A 24,118-nucleotide genomic window follows, 5' to 3' on the forward strand; every position below is an offset into this window, starting at 1 on the left:
TATCTGGACGACTGGCTCCTTACTGCCACCACCAGGCATCTACTGATTCAGACCAAGGACGCTACTATAAACCTATGTCAACAACTGGGCATCACATTGAACTGGGAAAAATCTGCCTTGTTGCCCTCACAGTGTATCACTTTTATAGGCACAGAACTAGACACCATCCTCATGCTGGTGTTTCTGCCAAAGGAAAGAATCAGAGTCCTACAACAACAAGTTCATGCCCTGCTTCCCCTGAGAAGAGCAAAGGCAAGCTGGGTCCTTCAACTATTGGGGACAATGGCTGCGACAATTATGTTAGTCCCTCTGACAAGGTTACATATGAGACTCCTTCAGTGGCTTCTTTTTGCCCAGTGGTCTGTCCAACTTCTTCCACTTTCTTACCCTATTCTTCTCACGGACAGGTGCAAACAGGATCTCAGTTGGTGGCTTCTCACCGACAACCTGAATGCAGGAAAGCCCTTTGTTCCTATGCCCCCAATTGCCACGGTGACCACAGATGCCTCCCAGATGGGGTGGGGGGGGGGCATTATCTAGGCAGGACAGTCCAAGGCACGTGGCAAGAGCATGAGATGCATCTGCATATCAATGTCCTGGAGATGAGAGCTGTGCTGCTAGCGTTGCAAGCACCTCAGAGTTTTCTTCCTCTCAGGACTATTGCAATCCACTCAGACAATATGTCAGTAGTGTGGTATCTAAACAAGCAGGGAGGAACCAAGTCCTATCCCCTCTGCAGAGAGGCCATGCGAGTGTGGCAGTGGGCAGTGTCTTCCCAATGTTTTCTGGTGAAAACGCACATTCCGGGGAAGTCCAATGTGATCGCAGACAGGCTAAGCAGAGCTATTCTGATGCCTTACGAGTGGTCCCTGAACTGTCAAGTTGCGGAACAGATCTTCCACAGGTGGGGTCAGCCTTGTTGCAACCTTTTTGCTAGCCCCCTCAATGCCAAATGCAGCAGCTACTTCACGTTGATCCCCCCTCAGGGGGAGTCACCCAGGGACGCTCTAGTCCACGATTGGCCCTCCTGTCTACTGTATGCCTTCCCTCCGGTTCCCTTGCTGTCAAAGGTTATTCAGAAAGCCCAAGCCTTGAGAGGCAGAATGATTCTGAATGCTCCACACTGGCCTCGTCAAATTTGGTTCTCCTTTCTCCATCCCTATCTCATGGATGCTCCTTGGATTCTGGACCCACAGCCAGACTTACTGACACACATGTCAGGGCAGCTCCAGCCCTCTCTTCGGACCTTTCAGTTGAGAGCCTGTCTACTCCACTTCCGTCATTAGTTGGGCTTCATCAAATTTCGCCAGAGGTGGTTCATATTTTATCTTCCTCTCATAAGCCCTCAACCAGGAAGATTTATTACAGCAAATGGAAGAGGTTTTCAATCTGGGCGCATGCCAAAAAGGTTGACCCTTACACCGCTCCAATTTCGTCTGTGTTGGAGTTCTTGTCTATGCTCTTTAACCAGGGTTCAGCGGCCGCAACCATTAAAATCCAATTGGTGGTGATTTCTACCTTTCATGTCGCAGATGAGCCTAGCCTGATGGCACATAGACTCTGTAAGGCTTTCCTGAAGGGCACTTTGTTACTTCGGCCTCCGGTATCAGAACCTGTTATGCCTTGGGACTTAAACTTTGTTCTACAGTGTCTTATTTCACCTCCCTTTTGAGCCTGCAGCCACTTGCAATTTAAAATTCTTAACTTGGAAGACTGTCTTTTTGGTAGCCATCACGTCAGCCAGACACGTTTCTGAGCTTCAAGCTTTATCAATCAAACCCCCTTATTTGATTTTTTCATAACGACAGGGTTTCTCTCAGACGAACCCCTCCTTTCTTCCCAAAGTGGCGTCAGTCAGTAACCTTAACCAATCTATTGAATTGCCAGTGTTTTTTCCCCAGTTCTCAAACAAGGCAGAATTCAAATTTCATCAACTGGATGTGCACAGACAATTGCGTTTTTATTTGCACAGAACAAAGGATCTCAGAAAATCTGATCAGTTGTTTGTTTCATTTTCGAAAAACAGAATTGGGTCTCCTGTTGCCAAAGTCACGTTGTCCTGGTGGATTTCCAGTTGTATTTCTTTCATTTATTCCTCAGGGGGAAAAGATTTACCATTCCGGGTGAAGGCTCATTCTACTCGGTCAGTATCTACATCTGCAGCTTTTCAGGCCAGATTGTCTATGGATGATATTTGTGCTGCGGCTACTTGGACATCTCCTCACACCTTTGTTACTCCTTACAAGTTAGATGTGGTATCTAGGGGCAGGTCTTCCTTTGGTTCCACAGTGCTCAGGAGTATTTTCCACTGAGCCTCCTGGGATTTAGGTGCTGGGGACACTGTCCCACGGGTAAGAATGTAGGCGAGCTAGGACTACATAGCATCAAGAAGTTATGTACTCACCATAACGTTCAATGTATGTAGTCCATCTCGCCTCACATTCTTACTTACCCCCCCCCCCTCCTTCCCCCATCCTGGAGGATCTGGAGGTTAGGTCTGGTTTCAGAGCTCCCTTCATTTTTGGTTTGTTCTTCCTTTCCTTAGGTGGTGTTATGCATGGAGAATGAGTGGTGGTGCTCGCAGCAAATTAGATCTGGGGATAGAGAGCAGTGCAGCATGGGATACCATCTTAGCCCAGCCAATAGAAAGACTTTGAGCTAAAAAAGTATGGCCGAGTCGGAGACGACATTTGGCTCTGAACCCACAGGTAAGAATGTGAGGCGAGATGGACTACATACATCGAACGTTATTGCGAGTACATAACTTCTTGTTCATTTCACATGCAGCTGAAGTTACCTCAAGGGTGGCAGATTCAGGCATTTCCATTAGGAAGCATGCCTGGAAGTGCCTTTCTGATTTTGTGGAGCCCTTCAAATCCACCTTTGTCAATGCATCATTTGATGGAAGATCTTTGTTTGGTCCTAAGGTAAAGGACATACTCTCCCAGTGTGAGCTAGATGGTAAGACCATATCTGCAATTGGAGTATGTTTTTCGACCCCTCAAAAAAAACTTCTTTTGGAGTCAGTGAGGTTGTCAAAAAAGTGTGGTTCAGGAAGTCACAGGGTCCTTTCCAAGATCCAGGTGGAGATAGTTCCCCCAGGGGCAGAGGAGGGAACTATAACAAAAGACTCCACCCGAGCAGCACAGCAGGCCCACAGATCCAGGGATCTGGAGGTTCCTTCTCTGACAGACCCTATCAGTGCTGCTGAAAGGAGGCCTGATTGTTCACCCCTGAAGGCAGTTGATGGTCATTTATCCCCTGTACCATAGAGCGTGGCTAGACATTACAAAAAATACATGGGTGCAGAGGATTATTTCCAGACGTTATATAATTCCCCTTTTCCCTGCCCCCCTCCTTTAACATTAAACAAAATTCCTGATGTTCCACCCAGTCAAAGAAAAGCTGCAGCTCTAGAAATAAAAAAATCTGCTGGAAAAAAGTCATCTAAGAGCTCACCCCAGACCAGATAGAGTCCAGAACTTACTCAATATTATTTTAGTGCCAGGGAAAACAGGGGATTGGAGACCAAGTTTGGATCTCAACAATCTGAACAAATTGCTTCAGTATACAAAATTATAGATGGTCACAGTTCAGTCCATTTTACCTTTCTTGCACAAGGAGAACTGGATTTGCTCAACAGTATCACATAAATATGATCCAGGAGATACCTACACATACGGTGGGAAGCCAGTCATTCCCCATTCAGAGCACTGCCGTTTGGCCTCACCACAGCCCCAGGGATATCCACCAAATGCATGGCAGTGAAAGCAGCTCACTTGAGACTGCAGGGATTCCAGGTGTTTCTGTAGGATGGTTCATAGGTTCATAGGATGATACTAGGCTGATACTAGGCTATTGGCCCAGAGGCCCTTATAAGCCTAGTCAAGAATTTTGCCCATGTTCCCTCAAAGTCAGCACCTGTTTTCTCTGTCCAGCAGGGACACAGGTGGTATCCCAGGGGTATATTTTCTGTTTCCCATCCAGTCGTTCAGGTTCCCCTTAAAGAGGGCTGGAAAGGTAATCTGTTTGACATGGAGAGGGAGTCTATTCCACAGACGAGAGTGTCTTTGGGACGCACATCTATCCTGCCAACAAGTTCTATTAATGTCACAGACCAGGTTAAGGTCTTGCATGCGGGTTGCGCGAGTGGAGTTTGTTTTACAGATATGCAGCAGCTCCATCAAGGCTGGGTCTGAAATGGCCTTTTATGCCAGACACAGGTCACCTCTGAGCAGTCTGTATGAGACTGAGTAGAGGGCCAGGGCTTTTAACTTATCTGTATAGGATAGGTGTTTGAGACCCTGGATTTTCCTGGTCAGGAACCTCTGTGGTCTCTCCAACTGCTGCATGTGCTTGGCAAGGTACATGCCGAAGGGGGCATTGTACTCGATAATGATCCTGATAAGGGAGGCATACAGGGATGTTATGATCTCATTGTTCCTCGATGAAATACCCTTATTTATGAGGTGGGCCATGTAGAAACAATGGAGGAAACGTCATGGGCAAATGTAAGGTTGCTAACAACCTGGGTGCCCAAGTCCCTCACGACTGACTGCATGCTTAGTACATCGTTATTAATGTAATAATTAGTGGGATGACATTTCCCCAAAGGGGATAATGATGCATTTCTTGGCATTCAGTTTGGGGCCATGCTTGTGCTTGGGCAACTGACTCATAACCACTCTGACCTGGTGTCTTCTGAAAAAAGCATGAGACTATGTACTTCAGTTTTGCTGCCATCTAGGAGTTATTGTCAACCACAATGAATGCCAGCTAGAACCATCTGAGACATTAGAATTCGTAGGGGCCTTGCTCAACACAGTATCAGTGACGGTCTTCCTTAGCTTACCAAGGGTACAAACTGTTCAGTTTCAAGTCAAAAAGATAATTCAAAACTCTTCTTTATCAGTTTGATTGATTTTACAAGCCTTAGGGGTCATTGTCCACTGCAATAGTTCTAGTTCCGCTAGCAAAATACCATATGAAAGTTCTTTAGTGGATCTTGGCAACTGAGTGGTCCATTCTACATCAACCTGTTTTGACCCAGATCAGGATAACTCAGGCATGCAAAAATTACCTCATGTGGTGGATTCGATCAAATCAGGTATTGCAAGGTTGTCCCTTCATCCTTCCTCAGCCCAAAGCCGTAGTGACCACAAATGCTTCCCAGATTGAGTGGAGGGCACATCCTGGGAAAAATAGTCGAAGGCATATGGTCCCCCAAAGAGGCCAACACTCATATCAATGTTATGGAAATGAGAGCAGTACTGCTAGCATTGCAGGCCTTTCAAGACCATCTCCCTTCCGGGACTATTGCGTTTCAAACAGACAGTGTGTCAGTGGTATAGCACATCAACAAACAAAGAGGGACCAGATCTTATCCCTTGTGTCAAGAAGCTCTGAGAGTGTGTCAGTGGGTGAGCTCATCCAATCGATTTCTGATAGCAACACACATTCTGGGGAAATCCAACATGATAGCAGACATGTTGAGTAGCTCCATTTTGTTACCTCATGGGTGGTCTGTGAACATGAGAGTTGCTGAAAAGATATTTTACCAGTGGGGCCAACATTAAGACCTCTCTGCATCTCCCCCTCAACAACAAGTGCAGCAAGTTCTTTACCCTGATCCCCCCATTGGGGGAATCACCAAGAGTCGCTGTCCTCCATTACTGGCCCCTGGTCTTCTCTGTGTGTATCCCCCAACCCCCTTAATACCCAAATTTCTCCAGAAAGCATTTCAGTTGAAGAGCAAAGTCATCCTCATTTCCCCTTACTGGATTTGTCTAATTTGGTTCCCTTTTCTTTGGCCTCATCTACTTTACCCTTCATGGATTCTGGATCCAACTCCAGACCTCCTGTCTCACCTGACAAATATGATTCACCCAGACACTTCAGGCTTAAAGCTGACCGCGTGGTTTCTCCACTTAGGCTCTCCTCTTCTGTCTGTCATATACTTTTGTTTTCCCATAAAGCTTTCACTAGGAACCATAAAGCTTTCACTAGGAAGATTTATAGAAAGAAGTAGATGGAAAAGATTTGTTTTTAGGGCACAGCAAAAAAGACTTTGACCCCTTTTCAGCAACAATACATGACATTTCTTGAGTTTTTGGCTGCAGTCTTTAATGGAGGGGTTAGTTCCTCAACTGTTAAAGTACAACTAGCTTCCATTTCTAATTTTCATGTAGGAGTTTACAATTCCACCTTAGCTTCCTCAAAAGTTTGTAAGGCCTTTATAAGGGTTACCCTTCTTCTGAGACCACCTTTTAAAGATCCAACTCCACCATGGCATTTAAATTTAGTATTACAAGCTTTAACTCATCTCCCTTTGAACCATCAGCAAAATGTGAACTAAAGTTTTTAACCTGGAATCTTTTTGGTAGTTATAACCTCTGCTCTAAGACTTTCTGAACTTCAAACCTTGTTTTCTAAGCCTCCTTATTTAATATTTCATAGAGTTAGGGTAGCACTGCGAACCAACTCTTCCTTTCTTCCTAAGGTGGTGCCAGAATCCAACATCAGTCAGTCTGTTAATCTTCCAGTTTTCTTTCCAAATTTCACAAAGGAGAGTAGATGTTATATTTCTTTGACGTTCACAGTTACTTTTCTATTTGCATAGCACAAAGAATTTCAGAAAAACAAATTAATAGTTTGTTTCTTTTGCGAAGTCAAAATTAAGCAAGCCAGTTGCAAAAGTAACTTTAGCCAAATGGTTGACTGATTGCATATCTTTGTAATAAGTTGTGCTTGTCTTTACCAAAACCTTTGAGAGACCATTTAACCAGGTCCATGCCAACTTCATCAGTATTTTTATCCAGGTCTTCCATGGACTATATCTGTGCAGCTGCACCTTGGGCTAATCCTCATACCTTTATTACTAATTATAAATTGGATCTGGTCTCAAGGGGAAGAGCAGCCTTCAGCTCAACAATGCAGAGGAATATCCTTCTCAGGAATATCCTTCCTCAGAGTCCTCCCAGGGATTCATGTAGCTGGGGACTCTGTCCCAGTTGTTGAGGAATGAATGAAAATTGCTAACATTAGGTAAAGAAGTTAGGTACTCATCATAACGTTCCATAACTTCCTACCATTTAGTTTATGACTTCTGGAAGAACGTGAAGGTAATAAGGGAACAAATGTTCCTTCATTTGAAGGTATTGTGATCTCATACTAATGTTCTAATATTCCTATGAAGCTATAAGGCCAGCAAACAAGATCTGAGGCATGGTAGGGAACTAGAGCATTACAGGTGAGGGAGAAGCTCTAGAGTTTCCAGTAGCCACGAGCTGTAAAAAGTGGCCGAGTTGGTTCCCGAGGGTTGGATCCAAACCCAATTCCTGAGGAAGAATTAAAATGTACCGCACAAATGGAAAGTTATAGTGAGTACACAACTTCTTTTTTTAAAACGCCTGCCTCTCATTTGCACAAAGATATATGCATTCTCTATTTTTCTAGTGTATCTTGGAAACTTCTTACAGATCATGTTTAAAGGTACAAAATAAACCTTTCTTTTTAAACAAAAAAGTGTGGTGTTCAGTCTTTATAAAGTTTAAAAGATTGCTTCCAAAAGTAAAAGACAAAATGCACTGAGCCGTGTTTATGGCATGAGTATTCATGGACAGGCAGGAAGCTCTTATGTCAGTTTTGGTTTTGTCTGTAATTATGCTGAATTAGTTTAGGTAGATAAGTGTAAATTATGTAATTGTCAGATGTTTTAATTAATGTTTTTCTTCTTGTTTTAACTTCATTCAAGTTCTTCAGTATTAAGTCACAGTGATACCCTTTTCACCTAAATTTGCTAGCCAGTATTTGCCATTCCTTAGTGAGAAAAAGTGTCATTTTCAGTAATGTTTCTGTTTTTTAACTGTAAATATAGTTTTGTTTTGCAGCTAAATATGAAACACATTTTGCTTTTTATATAGGGAGAACCTCCAGGTAGCTGTATTTTAACATGCATGCTATTGAAATGAACAACTGTAAGTATGCTTACATAGGTATCCCCTTTCTTTTGCTGTCTGTAAAGGTTACATATTTGCTGTGATTAATTTTGTTAATAAAGTCTCATTGAGATTTGATGCAGATGTTGAGTTAAAGTGAAACGACTACTTCTGGCAGCTGAAACTGGAGGCCTACAGTACTTAAGGGATCAGTAGTTAAGAAAATGTCAGAATGTATTTAAAACAAAGGAAACTGAAGCATTAAATCCTTTCTTGTCTTATGGCAAAGTCATGTGATTTATATAAAATATAAAAAAAAATTGTTTGACTGTATTACAGTCCAGTGAAGTCTCTAATTTTAATCTTTTTCTGTTCAGTACTTTCTCAACACCTCTTTTGTCAGTTTTATTTATTTTAAGCATGAATCTGATTTATACAAGAAGAGGTAAGCCACTGTCTCTAGAGTTTAAGAACTAATTTTATTCACGAGTATTAAGTTTGCACTTTCCCATGCACTCATTTTATTAGCAATTCATGAAGACTTCACTTTCCACTAGTTGATAAAATTAAGTATAGAAAAGAAAAACAATAAAAACAAGAATATTTACTCATTTTTATGTTAAAAAAGATCAGATTTAAAAAAGCCAGGATCCAACAATACTGAAATGTTGCATTTTAGCATCCAAGGCTAAATCCAAAGCAATTAGCAAGTGCTGTTGATTTTGTGAATAAATCCAAATAATAGAATGGATCCTTATTGACATTAAAAATTGCACCCTATGCTATTCTTAATTCAACCAGTAAGAATAAATTTAAACTTCTCATACTGATATGAAATATGTTCGTTTTAGAAAATAAGTCACAGTGTAATGTATGTTTGCCTCAATGACTCACTTTTTATGTTTTCTTTATCCCTTCCGAGTATGAGTACAGGCACTTGTAGGTAGACATCAGATGAATTCAGCATCTGTATTTTATAAAACTTAGTGTATGTATTGTTCTATAACGTGCATATTTCATTTTAACTATTTCTTTTTTATGTTGTCAGGATGGAAGTTTATTTTGGATTTTGAGCCCCCACCACTCGTTCCAAATGTTACTGAATCAGGTATGTAATTTCTTGTTCTACATAAATGTAATTTATGTAGCGTGACAGTCTCACACTGTACTAATATGATCAGGTACACTAACTGTGTTTTAGCTTATCATATATTCTAGATCTTCCTAAATTGGTACTCTGAATCTTAATGTAGGGGGATTTTCTCAAGTTTTCAGTAAAAAAAAAAAAAAAAAAAAAAATAGGATGGACCAGAAAAGCTGCAGTGCTCTGTTAGTGTACTGGGTGGATCATATGAGTTATTTACCCTGTGGTCAAGACATTCAAAGATATGCTTATGTTTCCTGTCAGTTTTAAAGTCTTCTGCACACTTCAGAAGAATCCAAGTGTTACTGCAGTATTGAATCACAGACGCACTTTGCCTTGATATACAAATGGATGTCTAAGGAAACGGTTAGGAATCCTTTCTGCAGAACCATCTGCAAACCATTTTTTTGAAAATTTACCCATAGGTCTAAAAGTATCAGAATGCACCTGTGTGGCTAAAGGTGTGCAACATCTAAGTTTCTGTGCTTCTGGACACTTTTTTATGAATCACTGGAAAGTCTTCTGTATTTCTAGACCGCCTTATTTTAGTTAGTCATGCTCAGTGGTGGCCTTATGTAGTGTGCATTCTCAGGCGGAGCTCTGCAATCTGCTGTCTTCTTTGAAAAACATAGAGTTTCCATAACTCAGCTTGTGGAGGATTGTATTTTTCATGGCCCGTTTCTGAATCTCCCTTTATTTGGACTTGTGTTGCTGTTTTATGAAGGATACACCCTCACGGTTATGATCTCTCCTATTACAGAAAAAGAAGAACGAACAGTGGCATTTTGTAGTCTGGCCTTGATTTTGTCAGGCTCTGCACGTGTACTGTGTGACTCTGAACAAGTCACTTAACCAGACATTGCTCCAGGTCATCCCTAAAAAGAGGCAGCTGTGTTTTGTTGATCTTACCCAGTTACAGTTTCTAAACTAGTGCACAATTATATTTATTATTCAAGCTCTGCATATTTCCTAAAGTGTAACACAACATTATTTTGTGTTCTAAACTTTGTTGAAGATGCTTGAGAGCCACACTTGAGGAAAACCATACTCATAGATGTTCTAGCTTTGCAGATATGTTCTCATTGTTAAGAAAATTTGGTCTGCTGTCAGTTTTCATTCATTCCTCAACTGATGGGTTCAGATCTGATCTGAGGGATTCGACTCGGCCATTGCTAAATCTCATGGCAGCCAGGAATTCTAGAGCTTCAGCCTTACCCATAATGCACCAACCCCAATTACCAAATTGCCATTTGCTGCTCCAGCGAAAAGACGTGGTCTACTACTACTCTTGAGCTTCGTACAGATAAGTACAGTTATTTTTCTTACATTCTTGTTTCCTTACTGCTTGCTATCTATATTATCTTAAACCTTACCCTACTTCAGTTTTCATCTGTTTAATAATCCCTGTCTAATTTCTTTCCCTTGTTTTGTACTTGGGTACTTTGCAAATAGTATCATTAGTATCTCTTCGTCTACCTAGGTAGTTCTTCTTACCATTGCTGATATTTTTTCCCTTTTTCCTTCTGCTTGCTAATATAAAAAAAATAATCTTTCTGCTGCTTATGTTTAGACCCTTGTCTAAAATCTCTAAACATGTCAGAAAAGCCAGCAGGATTTAAAAAAATGTGTAAAGTGTGGGCATAAATTGCCTCTCTCAGATGCCCACACTTTATGCGTTTGTTTCAGCCATCTTCACCTGCAAGAAGACTGCTGTATTTGTCATAACTTCAATCCACTAGCTTTACTGGAAAAAAATAAACTAATTTTGAAAGGCCTATTTCCCTCCTCCTTTGGAAAAGGCATTTCTGAAGGTATTACTTCAGAAATTAAGTCAAAGAAATCCTCTTCTCCAAGGCCTTCATCATCGTTTTCTATCTTGGAGTCTTCAAGGAAAAGATCAGCAAAGGATCTGGTCTCAACCCCGGATCTCAAGAAATCAAAACTTACCAGTCCTACATCAGCTATGGATCCGAGGTCTCAACAGGCTCCGACAAGTTCTAAAATATCGGATCCTAAGTTGTCGGATCTAGTATCACCAAAAATGGAGTTTAAACCTTTACCTAGAGTAAGGTACTCTTCCCTCCCTGGACCCTGTCCCAGATAGAGTACCTGTGTCTATATCATAACATCGACAGCTTAGGTTGTCGAATCCTAAAACATCGACACCTAAGCGTCGAAAGCTAACAATAGCGAATGGACACATTATCAAATTCTTTCCTCTGGAAAGAATTCGAGTAGCTGTCTGTAAACAAAATAAACAAACACACCCAGATATAGTGGAGGGCTTCACCCCCCACACCCCCTAACTAAATATACCAACTCTGAGCTTGCTCTACACTGGGGAAAGGGCAAATCCCCGATAACAGCCACGCAAATTCTTTCCTGACGAAAGAATTCGATGATGTGGCCATTCGCTATTGTAAACTTTCAACGCTTAGGTGTTGATGATTAAGCATTCGACAACCTAAGCTGTCAACAATTCAGTAGGAGCCCAAGTACCTTCTCCTTTTTTGGGGCTTCCCAGGTCTTCTCCTACCTTTTCTGTTCATTCTTCCAGAAGCCTAACTGAAGACAATGTGGAGAGACTGGTGAGGAAGATCCTCTTAGTGCAAGGACAGATTGGAGTTCCCTTGGCTCCTACGCCTCCAGGTCAGGAGATCCAAATGCCTTCAACTGCCCCTTTACAGGTTCCTCCACTGACTACCACTGTAGTGTCAGAGTCCTTGGATCCAAGTTGTCCAGGCCCATCAATTTCAGATCCGAGGATATCGTTATCCTCAGATCCAAAGTCATCCGTGAGACCTCCAGTTCCTTTGGATCTGGAGAGCTCCCAGAGCCGTAGTCTGCCTGTTGGATCTGGGGTGTTGCATTTGACTCTGAGATTTTTAGAGATGTCTCTACACCTTAGAGCCTTGACACTGGACAGCTTGGCTCCAGTTTCCACCTCTGAGGTCTTGCCCTTGGGGTGGGAGGGGGCTAGGATCAAGAAGTGCGTCTTCTTGGGTCCGATGTCCTCTTCTTCTGCAGGCCGCTTGGTCTTTGAGGCTGCAGAGTGGGTTTTTTCTGCTCCAGCAGTTCTGATGGAACTTTCCTCCTTGGATCTGAAGTTTTCCATGATGGCCTAGCACTGAGAGCCTTATCATCTCGTTCACTGGGGCAGCCAGTACAAAAGCGCTAGGCTCCCAATCAGGGAATTGTAATTTTCTCTTCAGATACCTCCCCAGAACATCCCACTGAGGAGGTCCACAGAAAGAGTACGTGCAAGAGGAAGCACATTGATTCCCCAGAAGAATCCATCACCGAGGATATGGATATGAAGGGTTCCCTCAGTCACCTCCTGAAGATATTTCATTTGGAGACATCCTGGAAATTCTTAAACCTAGAGGTGAGTGGATGCCCAGTAACCCAACGCCTGAAGAATCTGTTTTTTTGTGAGGCTTTTGGTACTGAACCTTCTGCCGCCTGGGCGACTTTCCCTACCAAAGAGCTTATTGACATGATCTTTCAGTGGGCATAGAAAGATCGAGTCACTACAGAGCCATTCCTTGGAGACCAGATAGGATTATGGCACCAACTGCGGACAGGCAATTCTGGAGTAAAGGAGTTCTTGTTGATGCTATGGTCATTGCAATGGCCACCACCAAGAAGGAACTAGCTGAATAAATTTCCACTGTCTATCCCCCCCAACAGGGAGTCGCGGGCAATGGACAAATAGTATGTATTCACCTTATCTACTTTTGCACTGAGGTCTCTCAACTACTTGGCACATTTTACCAGATTACAAAGGGATTTGATTAAGCAATTATCAAATACTCTTTTGTGTGCTATTTCTGAGGAAGTTCAGGCCTCAGTGACTTCCCATTTAGCTACCCTTCAGTCCATATCCAATTCTTCCGTGAGGATGATCTCAAAAGTAGCAGAGGGAACCTCAAAAGCAGTGGTTCAGGTATTTTCATATGGGGACATGCCTGGAAGTGCCTTTGTGGAACCTTTCAACTCCTCTTTTGTCAATGCCTCTTTTGACAGAACATCTTTATTTGGTCTCAAGGTTAAGGACACTTGATCCAGGTGTGAGAAGGATGGAAAGACCCTGTCTCCATGGTCGTGTGTTTTTGGACCCCTCAATGAACCTTTTCCAGGAATCAATGAGGAGGTCAGAAAATGTGGTTCAAAAAATCTCAGGGTCCTTTCCAGAAAATACATGGAGGAAGATCCCCCAAAGGCAGAGGAGGGATCTCAAATGGACGCCACCATCCACATGGTAGAAATGGTTCACAGAACAAGGAATGTTATGTAGTCCAATCTCACCTACATTCTTACCCGTGGGTTGGCTCCGACTCGGCCATACTTTTTAGCTCGAAGTCTTTCTATTGGCTGGGGTAAGATGATATCCCATGCTGCACTGCTCTCTATTCCCAGATCTCGTTTGCTGCTCGTGTAGCTCGGACGTGGTCTTGCTCTTGGCTGTGGCTAAGTACCCTTTTTCTTCATCAGAGAAGTTTTTTGCAAAAAAGCTATTTTAATAGCTATTGTGTGTGTGTTCTTGTCTGTATTGTGGAAAAGTTGTGTTTTTTATTGTTTTTTTCTGTGGTATCCCACTAGCTGTTTCCAACGGGTTAGGCCCGTTTCAGTTAGAGGACCTAGTCTGTCCCCTTGCTTTCCTTGTGTTATAAAAGTTTCCCAGGACTAAAACCATTTAAATTAGAGGAATTAGTCCTTCCCCACTTGTGTTTGTGTCTGAGGATCGTTTAACTTAAAGATCTTGTGGTATTCTGTTTGTTGTAGGATCTTTCCTGCCTTGTGACTGTTTGACCGTTGGTCGATTTATTCAGTAGTTAATTGTTGTTGCTTAACTATGTTCAAAGATACTAAGGAGCACAAGCCCTCGGGCTTCAAGAAATGCTCTAGGTGCAGTTATAAAATGTCCATTACCAATGGACACTGTCTGTGTGTATTGTCTGGGAGCGATTCATCTCCAGGAGTCATGCAGTTTCTGTCATGCCTTTAGTCCGCGAGTTCTTCAGGAAAGGAAGAATAAGTTCATTTTGAAGGGACTTCTGAAACCCTCCTTCGAGGAGGGTCTGGAGAGTGCTTCCAGCTCTAAGGCAAAATCCTCAAAAACAAAAAAGAGATCTCCGGCTCCATCAGTCTCCTCGGAGCCACCAGAGAAAATAGCAAAGCCTGCTTCAACATCCTCGGCTCCATTGTCCTCGGGGCCGCAGGATGTGTCAGTTGTTATGGATCCTGCTTTGGCTCCAATCTTCTTGGAATCTGTTCAGAGCCGATCGCCTAGCATTAGGCCAGTATCCACTCCTCGCATGTCCCCTTCAGAGAGGAGATCTCAATCTCTTTCTCTATCCTCCAAATCTTCCAGGACCTTATCAGATGTGGACATCAATAGAGTGGTGCAGAGACTGCTTCAGTCACCGGTACTGGCAAAATTGTTCTCGACTCCGACCCAGTCGGCTCTGGAGCTGGTCCCTCAACCTACTTCGATACTTCCTCCTCCGAGCACATCTCAGCTTTCAAAGCCGGAGTGCTTTGCTCCATGTGACGTCCCTAGGTCAGTTCCAACAGCCCCTCCTGGCTTATCGGTGCTAATGTCAGCTCCGACTCCATCGGTGCCATCCACGGGGTTCAGGACTCAGGATTCTTTGGTCGGACCCAAGGGAGAGGCCTCGGGACACCTCTCTGCTCCTAGTCTCCCTCTCGGTGCTTCGGCACGGGGAAGTCTGACTTCTGTCCTGGCTGCGGAGGCTGGTTGTTCTTCGGACTTGGGAGGACCAGCCTTCGAGGCCATACAGAGCACGCTGGCCAGGTCGTCAGCGGCATCATGCGGGTCGGTCATTCTGTCCCCTACTACACTGGTGCAGGTCTCTGATTGCCATCTATCTCTAGACAGTGGAGCCCCAAGGCCTCAGGGTACCCCCACAAGTGGTCCCCACATTTCTGAGGGCCCCTCAGAGTTTTTGCCTGAGGAGCCACCCAGAAGGAGCCACCCAGAAAGAAGACATGCAAGAGGAAGCACATAAATTCCCAGGATGAGTCTCTCACATCAGACACCGACCTCGAGGAATCGGAGTGGTCCCCTAACTCATCCTCTGAGGATGTTTCTTTCTCTGACATCCTAGAGATTTTGAAACAAAGAGGTGACTGGCCATCCAAAGCCCCCTCCGAGGAGGAGTCGGTCTTCCTGAAGGCCTCTGGGGCTCAGCCCTCTGCCTCCGGGGTATCTCCACCCTTTGACGAGCTTCTGGATTTGGTTTGTCGAAGGGTGTGGGAAACCCCTGACTCTGTGGAACCAGTCCCCAGGAGACCCAATAAAGTTTTGTCTGCTCCTCCTGATAAGAAATTTCTGTCCAAGGGAGTCCCTGTGGATGCCATGGTGGTGGCAGCTGCTACCCAGAAGGAATTAGCTGAGACTTCTTCCACCGTCCATCCCCCTAACAAGGAGTCTAGAACCATGGACCGGTACAGGAAGTGCACGTTTTCTTCAGCGACCTTTACCTTACGGTCACTGAATTACTTATCACACTTTACACGGCTCCAGAGAGATCTTCTCAAGGAGCTTGGAGATACTCTCACGGGTAACATTTCTGAGGCGGTGGCCCAGACGGTCAACGCTCAGATGTCTACCCTCAATTCCATTGCAAACTCCTCCATGAGGCTAATCTCCTATGCAGCCGAGGGAGCAGGTAGGGCAGCAAGTTCAGGAGTTGCTCTTAGGAGGCAGGCCTGGATGCTCCTTTGTCATTTCGCGGAGGCCTTCAAGTCTTCATTCACCGACACCCCTTTTGATGGTTCCTCTTTGTTCGGAACCAAGGTGAAAGACAATCTCAGGTGCGAGCAGGAGGGAAAAACTCTGTCTGTCGTAGGAGTCCATTTTTCCCTTCCCTCTAGGCCTTATCCCAAGGCCCAGAGGGGTGGTAAAATGTGGGTCAAGAAATCACAGAGGTTTTTTTCCCAGTGCACAAGGTGATTCCCCCCTCCAGGGGCAGGAGAGGGGGTGGTTATTCAGGGAGATGCCTCCCTAGGGGCAGATGAGGCCCCTGCAACTTAGGGAGACCAAGATTCCTTTCGTGGTTCTCCCTACCACCGCTCCTGATGGGAGCCCCGACTGTGAGTTTCCCGAGCCAGTCGGGGGTCGAATCTCATTATACCTGGAGGCCTGGCAAGACATCACCCAAGACCAATGGGTTCCATGAATAATTTCCGGAGGATATGTCATCCCCTTCTCATCAAATCCCCCTCCAATCAATAAAATCCCAGATGTTCCACCCAGTCAAAGGGATTACGCAGCTTCAGAAGTTTCAAAGCTGCTAGAGAAAGGAGGCATCCAATATGTCCCCTCAGACCAGATCGGATTAGGGACTTACTCCAGATTCCTTTTGGTGCCAAAAAGGACAGGGGACCTGAGACCCATATTGGATCTCAGTCAATTGAACACCCATGTGCAAAAGTCCAAGTTCCGAATGGTCACATTGCAGTCTATTCCCCCATTGTTGGGAAAAGAAGTGTGGATGTGCTCCATCGACCTCAAGGATGCTTACTACCACATAAAGATGGACAGGGCATCCAGAAGTCACCTACGCTTCCGACTGGGAGCCAGTCATTTTCAGTTTCGAGCCCTGCCCTTTGGTCTCACCACAGCCCTCAGGGTGTTTACCAAATGCATGGCAGTGGTGACTGCTCACTTGAGACGTCAGGGATTCCAAGTGCTTCCATATCTGGAGGACTGTCTCCTTACTGCCAACACGAGGCATCTACTACTTCAGACCAGGGACGCTACTGTCAACCTATGCCAACAGTTGGGCATCACATTGAACTGGGAAAAATCTGCCTTGCTGCCCTCAGTGTGTCACTTTTATAGGCACCAAACTAGACACCGTCCTCATGTGGGCATTTCTACCACAGGAAAGAATCAGAGTCCTACAACACCAGGTTTATGCCTTGCTCCCTCTGAGAAGAGCGAAGGCAAGATGTGTCCTCCAACTGTTGGGGACAATGGCTGCTAAGATTATGTTAGTCCCTCTGGCAAGGTTACATATGAGGCTCCTTCAGTGGCTACTCTTTGCCCAGTGGTCTCGTCAACGTCTTCCACTTTCTCACCCTATTCTACTTACAGACAGGTGCAAACAGGATCTCAGTTGGTGGCTTTGCACCAACAACCTGAATGCGGGAAAGCCCTTTGTTCCTGCTCCCCTGGTTACCACTGTGACCACGGATGCCTCCCAGATTGGGGGGGGGGGCATTATCTAGGCAGGACAGTCCAAAGCACGTGGCAAGAGCATGAGATGCATCTGCATATCAATGTCCTGGAGATGAGAGCTCTGCTACTAGCATTGCAAGCACTTCAGAGTTTTCTTCCTCTCGGGACTATTACAATCCACTCGGACAATATGTCAGTGGTGTGGTATCTGAACAAGCAGGGAGGAACCAAGTCTTATCTCCTTTGCAGAGAGGCCATGCGAGTGTGGCAGTGGGAAGTGTCTTCCCAACGTTTTCTGGTGGCAACGCATATTCCGGAGAAGTCCAATGTGATCACAGACAGGCTAAGCAGAGCTATTCTGATGCCTTACGAGTGGTCCCTGAACTGTCAAGTTGCGGAGCAGATCTTCCTCAGGTGGGGTCAGCCTTGCTGCGACCTTTTTGCCAGCCCCCTCAATGCCAAATGCAGCAGCTACTTCACATTGATCCCCCCTCAGGGGGAGTCACCCAGGGACGCTCTAGTCCACCATTGGCCCTCCGGTCTACTATATGCCTTCCCTCCGGTCCCCTTGCTTTCATAGGTTATTCAGAAAGCGCAATCCTTGGGAAGCAAAATGATTCTGATTGCCCCACACTGGCCTCGTCAAATTTGGTTCCCTTTTCTCCATCCTATCTCATGGACGCTCCTTGGATTCTGGACCCACAACCAGACTTACTGACACACATGTCAGGGCAGCTCCATCCCTCTCTTCAGACCCTCCAGTTGACAGCCTGGCTACTCCACTTCCGTCATTAGATAGGCTTCATCAAATTTCGCCGGAGGTGGTTCATATTTTATCTTCCTCTCATGAGCCCTCGACCAGGAAGATTTATTACAGCAAATGGAAGAGATTTTCAATCTGGGCATATGCCAAAAAGATTGACCCTTACACCACTCCAATTTCATCTGTGTTGGAGTTCTTGTCTATGCTCTTTAACCAGGGTTCAGCGGCCGCAACCATTAAAGTCCAATTGGCGGCAATTTCTACCTTTCATGTTGCAGACGAGCCTAGCTTGATGGCACATAGACTCTGTAAGGCTTTCCTGAAGGGCATTTTGTTACTTTGTCCTCTGGTATCGGAACCTGTTATGCCTTGGGACTTAAACTTTGTTTTACATGGTCTTATTTCACCCCCCTTTGAGCCTGCAGCCACTTGCGATTTAAAATTCTTAACTTGGAAAACTGTCTTTTTGGTAGCCATCACGTCAGCCAGACGCGTTTCGGAGCTTCAAGCTTTATCAATCAAAACCCCCTTATTTGATTTTTCATAAGGACAGGGTTTCTCTCAGACCGAACCCCTCCTTTCTTCCCAAAGTGGCATCAGTCAGTAACTTTAACCAATCTATTGAATTGCCAGTGTTTTTTCCCCAGTTCTCAAACAAGGCAGAATTCAAATTTCATCAATTGGATGTGCACAGACAATTACGTTTTTATTTGCACAGAACAAAATATCTCAGAAAATCTGATCAGTTGTTTGTTTCATTTTCGTAAAACAGAATTGGGTCTCCTGTTGCCAAAGTCACGTTGTCCAGGTGTATTTCCAGTTGTATTTCTTTAATTTATTCCTCAGGGGGAAAGATTTACCATTCCGGGTGAAGGCTCACTCTACTCGGTCTGTATCTACATCTATAGCTTTTCAGGCCAGATTGTCTATGGATTGTCTATGGATGATATTTGTGCTGCGGCTACTCCTCACACCTTTGTTACTCATTACAAGTTCGATGTGGTATCTAGGGGCAGGTCTTCCTTTGGTTCCACAGTGCTCAGGAGTATTTTCCACTGAGCCACCCAGGATGTAGGTGCTGGGGACGCTGTCCCACGGGTAAGAATGTAGGCGAGATTGGACTACATAACGTCAAGAAGTTATGTACTCACCATAACGTTCGATGTATGTAGTCCATCTCACTTCACATTCTTACTTACCCCCCCTCCTTCTCCCATCCTGGAGGATCTGGAGGTTTGGTCTGGTTTCAGAGCTCCCTTCATTTTTGGTTTGTTCTTCCTATCCTTAGGTGTTGTTATGCATGGGGAATGAGTGCTGGTGCTCGCAGCAAACTAGATCTGGGGATAGAGAGCAATGCAGCATGGGATACCGTCTTAGCCCAGCCAATAAAAAGACTTTGAGCTAAAAAAGTATGGCCAAGTTGGAGCCGACATTTGGCTCCAAACCCACGGGTAAGAATGTGAGGCGAGATGGACTACATACATCGAACGTTATGGTTAGTACATAACTTCTTGTTTCAGAGATTCGTTCTTTGACGAACCATACCAGTGCTCCTGAAAGGTGGCCCAGTTGTTGGGGGATGATTATCCCCGCACCAGATGGCTTGGCCAGATATAACAAAAGATACTTGGGTGCAGAGGATTATTTCCAAAGAATATATAATACCCTTTTCCCCTTCCACCGCCATCGTCAAGAAAAATCCCCAGTGTTCCACCCAGTCGGAGGGAACAAGCAGCAATTCAAATACAAAAGCTGCTAGAAAAGAGTCATCCAAGAGGTCCTGCCAGACCAGATAGAATCCGGAACTTACTCAAGGTTGTTTTTAGCGCCAAAGAAAACAAGGGACTGGAGTCCAATTCTAGAAATCAACAAACTAATTAAGTCAGTTCAAAGAACCAAGTTTTGGATGGTCACGGTTCAATCCTTTCTCCCTTTTCTGGGCAAGGACAACTGGATGTGCTCTGTGACATAAAGATGAACATATGGTCCAGATGTATTTACACTTCTGGCTGGGGGTCAGTCATTATCAGTTTAGAGTACTGCCCTTTGGACTCACCACAGCCCCCAGGGTGTTTACCACGTGCATGGCAGTAGTAGCAGCTCACCTGAGATGGCAAGGATTCTGAGTGTTTCCATATCCAGACAACTGGCTCATCACTGCTCCGACCAGACATCAACTTATATGTGCAAGAGACCAGTTTCTCCAGACTTGCTCTTGTCTGGGGATAATCATAAACTATGACAAATCTCATCTGGAACCCACTTAGAGTTTGGAGATTATAGGAGCAATTCTTAATACAAAGACAACCATTGCTTCTCTTCCATTACTGAGGGTTCAGACTATAAGACTTCAATTTCAGCCTAACTGGTCTTTCAGGCTCTGGGATCGATGGCAGCAGCAATAATGTTGGTACCTCTAGCCAGGTTTTATGTGAGAATTCTGCAATGGATGTTGGCTGATCAATGGGCAATTCCTTATCAAACTGTACCGTACAAGATAAGAATCACCAACCTTTGAAAGATAGATCCAAAATGGTGTATTCATTCAGACGAGGTTCTACAAGGTAATCTATTCCTTCCCCCTCAAACCAAGGCCATAGTGACCACAGATGCTTCCCAGCTAGGGTGAAGGAGGCATTATCTGGGGAAGACCGTCCAAGGCACCTGTTTCCCCGAAGAGGCCAATTGCATATAAATGTCCTAGAGATGAGAGCAGTGCTGATATTTCAGAATGCTCCCCTTTGGGGACAGTTGCAGTACAGTCAGACAACATGTCAGTCGTCTGGTACATCGACAAACAGGGAGGAACCAAATCCTACCCACTGGGTCAAGCAACTCTCAGTGTGTGGCAGTGGACGATCTCGTTCAACCACTTTCTCTTAGCAACCAACATAATGAGGAAATCCCGTGTGATAGCAGAAAAATTGAGCAGGTGCATTCTTCTGCCTCATGAATGGACCCTGAACAAGAAAATTGCAGAGAAGTGCTTCCATCAATGGGGCCAGCCTTGTGCGATCTGCTCGCTTCCCCCCAAACAGCAAGTTCAGTAGCTACTTTGCCCTGATCCCCACGCAGAGGGAGAATGTCTGAGGGATGTTTTACTTCACAACTGCCCTCCCCCGGTCTCCTGTATGCATACCATCCCACGCCTTCAATTCCCAAATGCCTTCAGAAAGCCTCCAGGTTGAAGAGCAAAGTCATCCTCATTGCTCCATATTGGCCTCAATAGATTTGGTTTCCCTTTCTTTGTCCTCATCTGATTCAGTCACCTTGGTTTCTGTATCTACTCCGGACTTTGTCTCACCCAGCAGACATGATTCACCCAGATTTGACAAACCTCAGGCTTGACTGCCTGGCTTCTCCAATTCTGTTGATAGCCAGACAACCATTGCTCTCCTCCCTTGTCCAGCATATTTTGATGTCTTCCCATAAACCTTCAAGCAGGAAACTATACTCCAGCAAATGGAAAAGATTTGCTTTTGGGGCTCAAAAACGCAACATTGAACCTTTTACAGCTCCCATGCATAATATATTGGCTTTTTATCACATTTCTTTGATGAAAGAGCTAGTTCTTCCACAGTTAGAGTCCAGTTAGCAGCAATATCAAATTTTCATGTTGGGATAAATGGGTTGTCTGTAGTAGTATCTCATAAGTTAAGCAAAGCATTTTTAAGAGGCGTTCTACTTTTAAGGCTTCCCTTTCAAGATCCTACTCCTCCTTGGGACCTAAATTTAGTGCTGCAGTACTTTATTTCACTCTCATTTGAGCCCACAGCTACATGTCACCTTAAATTTCTTTCATGGAAGACAATTTTCTTAGTGGGCATTACTTCAGCCCGAAGATTTTCTGAGATCCAAGCATCATCCTCAGAACCCTCGTACTTGATTTTTCATAGGGACACAGTAACTTTAAGTACCAGTCCATCATTTCTTCCAAAGGTGGTGTCAGAATCCAATATTAATAAATCTATTAATTTATCTTGTGTTTTTCCCAAAATTTTCCAACAAAGGTGAATATGCGCTACACATACTAGATGTCCACAGACGGTTGCGTTTTTATTTGAATAGGAATAAAGACATCCGAAAATTGAATCAACTGTTTGATAACTGGTTTACCTAATGAGGGTCTTGTAAATTAAACAAAGTTACTCTATCCAAATGGATAACAAATTGGATTTCTTTTGTCTCTAACAAATCAGGTATCATTTATCATGCTCATTCCACCAGATCCTTGGCAACTTCTTCAGTATTCCAATCCAGAATGTCCATGAATGATATTTATGCAGTGGCTACTTGGGCTACTCCCCATGCATTTATTACACATTATAAATTAGATCTGGTCTCCAGAGGAAGAGCATCTTTTGGTGTTATGGTGCTCAGGAATATCCTTGAGACCACCCTGGGAATTAGGTAGCTGGGGACTCTGTCCCATCAGTTGAGGAATGAATGAAAATTGACAACTTCAGATAAAGAGGTTATGTACTCACCATAATGTTCTATCTGTGTTGTCCATTTTAATTCTTCCTCAACTCCCTTCCACCAACCCCCATCCTTAAGACTCCTGGAAGAATGAGTATCACATGATATACTTGCCTTGTTATTTACATATATAAGACCTCAGGTATAGCTTCTCCATAATAATGATAATAAATTTCATCTTTCACTTTCCTAAGCAGCAGACAAGATCTGAGGTAATTGGGGTTGGTGCATTATGGGTAAGGGTGAAGCTCGAGAGTTCCTGGTTGCCACAAGCTTTAGCAATGGCCAAGTCTGATCTCATGGATTGGATCTGAACCCATCAGTTGAGGAAGAATGAAAATGGACAACACAGATGGAACGTTATGGTGAATACATAACTTTTTCTGTCTACATAACAATAAAAACTTAACTAAGATCAGGAGAAATGATGGAGGAAGGAGTACTATAGGAGGGAGAGGGTGTGGCAGAAATGTCAGTATCCAAACACTTATTTGCTGGTTCATCACGCTATCCCCTAGCAATTAGCACCACTGTAGAACTATAGAAAATAGTAAATGGCTGTCCATCCAGCAATGTATTAATCTTCCTTTAGCCTCTAAGCTAGTTAGACAGATGGCATCATATAGTCATAGAAATCATAAGAGCACAGGTCCATTTCCTCAAGCCCAAAAGTAAGACTTCATTGCAAGACCATTCCTTCTCTATCCTTAGTCCTAAATTATCCATATCCCTACCCCAATCTTAATTATCCTAAATTCTGCTTACAACTAAAAGCTCACCTCAGGTCTCAAGCTAAATGCAAATGCCTTCCTTCTGGAAATATAACCTAGTTATTGCTAACTTCACCCTTTCCACTCTGCTTTTTCTCTTTAACTTCTCTCTCACTCTTTCATATGACAAAGAATGTTTGGTCATTTAATTACCTTTTGAAGTTAATTCATACTGTGTTTATGTAAATATTGCATCCATCCATCCTCAACCCCTTTTTCCCATTTTTGAACATGGGGTCGGGGTGTCACTTCAGTGATAATCATCTCAAGCCAAGGTTTACACTGCCAGGTGGCTAGCCCTGCCATGGCAGTTCATTTGTACTGCTCACTCATACACACACTCTCACCTATGATCAATTTAGAGTGTCCAGTACACCTACTGCACGTCTTTGGAATGTGGGAGGAAAGGGAGCACTGAGAAGAACCCACATGACCACAGGAAGGACATGCAAACTCTGCACAGATGGCACCCCAGCCAAGAATCGAACTGGAGAACCTCTTGCTGTGAGCATATAGATGTGTATTTGTCCTTGTGCAATTGGTTGTTTTTTAAATTGTCCTCGTGGTGTTCTTTACCTTGTTGTTTTCTGTATCTCTGGGCTAAGACTGAAATAGTTTCCAACAGAGTCCGTGCTCAACCATGGTTAAGAAATTTAAATAAATAAAAATAAATAATTTACAAGCAGGTTCTGAGCTCCAGAGCCTTATAGATAGAGTTTGTGTCCTCCCTGCATCTATGTTTTTTTCCCCAGATTGTTTCTATTTCCTTCCACCTCCCAAAGATTTTATGTAGATATACCGGTGTTCTCCAAATTA

At 44.0% G+C, this 24,118-nt stretch overlaps 1 protein-coding gene across 1 annotated transcript in view; it reads left to right on the plus strand.

Annotated features, from left to right (window-relative positions):
* LOC122814264 overlaps nucleotides 1–24,118 on the plus strand; it is a 618,831-nt gene that overhangs the window by 392,979 nt on the left and 201,734 nt on the right. The window contains exon 3 of the mRNA XM_044086858.1: nucleotides 8,986–9,045. Coding sequence (XP_043942793.1) covers nucleotides 8,986–9,045 — 60 coding nt within the window. The remainder of the gene's footprint in view (nucleotides 1–8,985; nucleotides 9,046–24,118) is intronic.

This window comes from Protopterus annectens, chromosome 10.part0, assembly GCF_019279795.1.
Source record: "Protopterus annectens isolate FY-2018-M chromosome 10.part0, PAN1.0, whole genome shotgun sequence".
Taxonomy (NCBI): Eukaryota; Metazoa; Chordata; order Ceratodontiformes; family Protopteridae; genus Protopterus; species Protopterus annectens.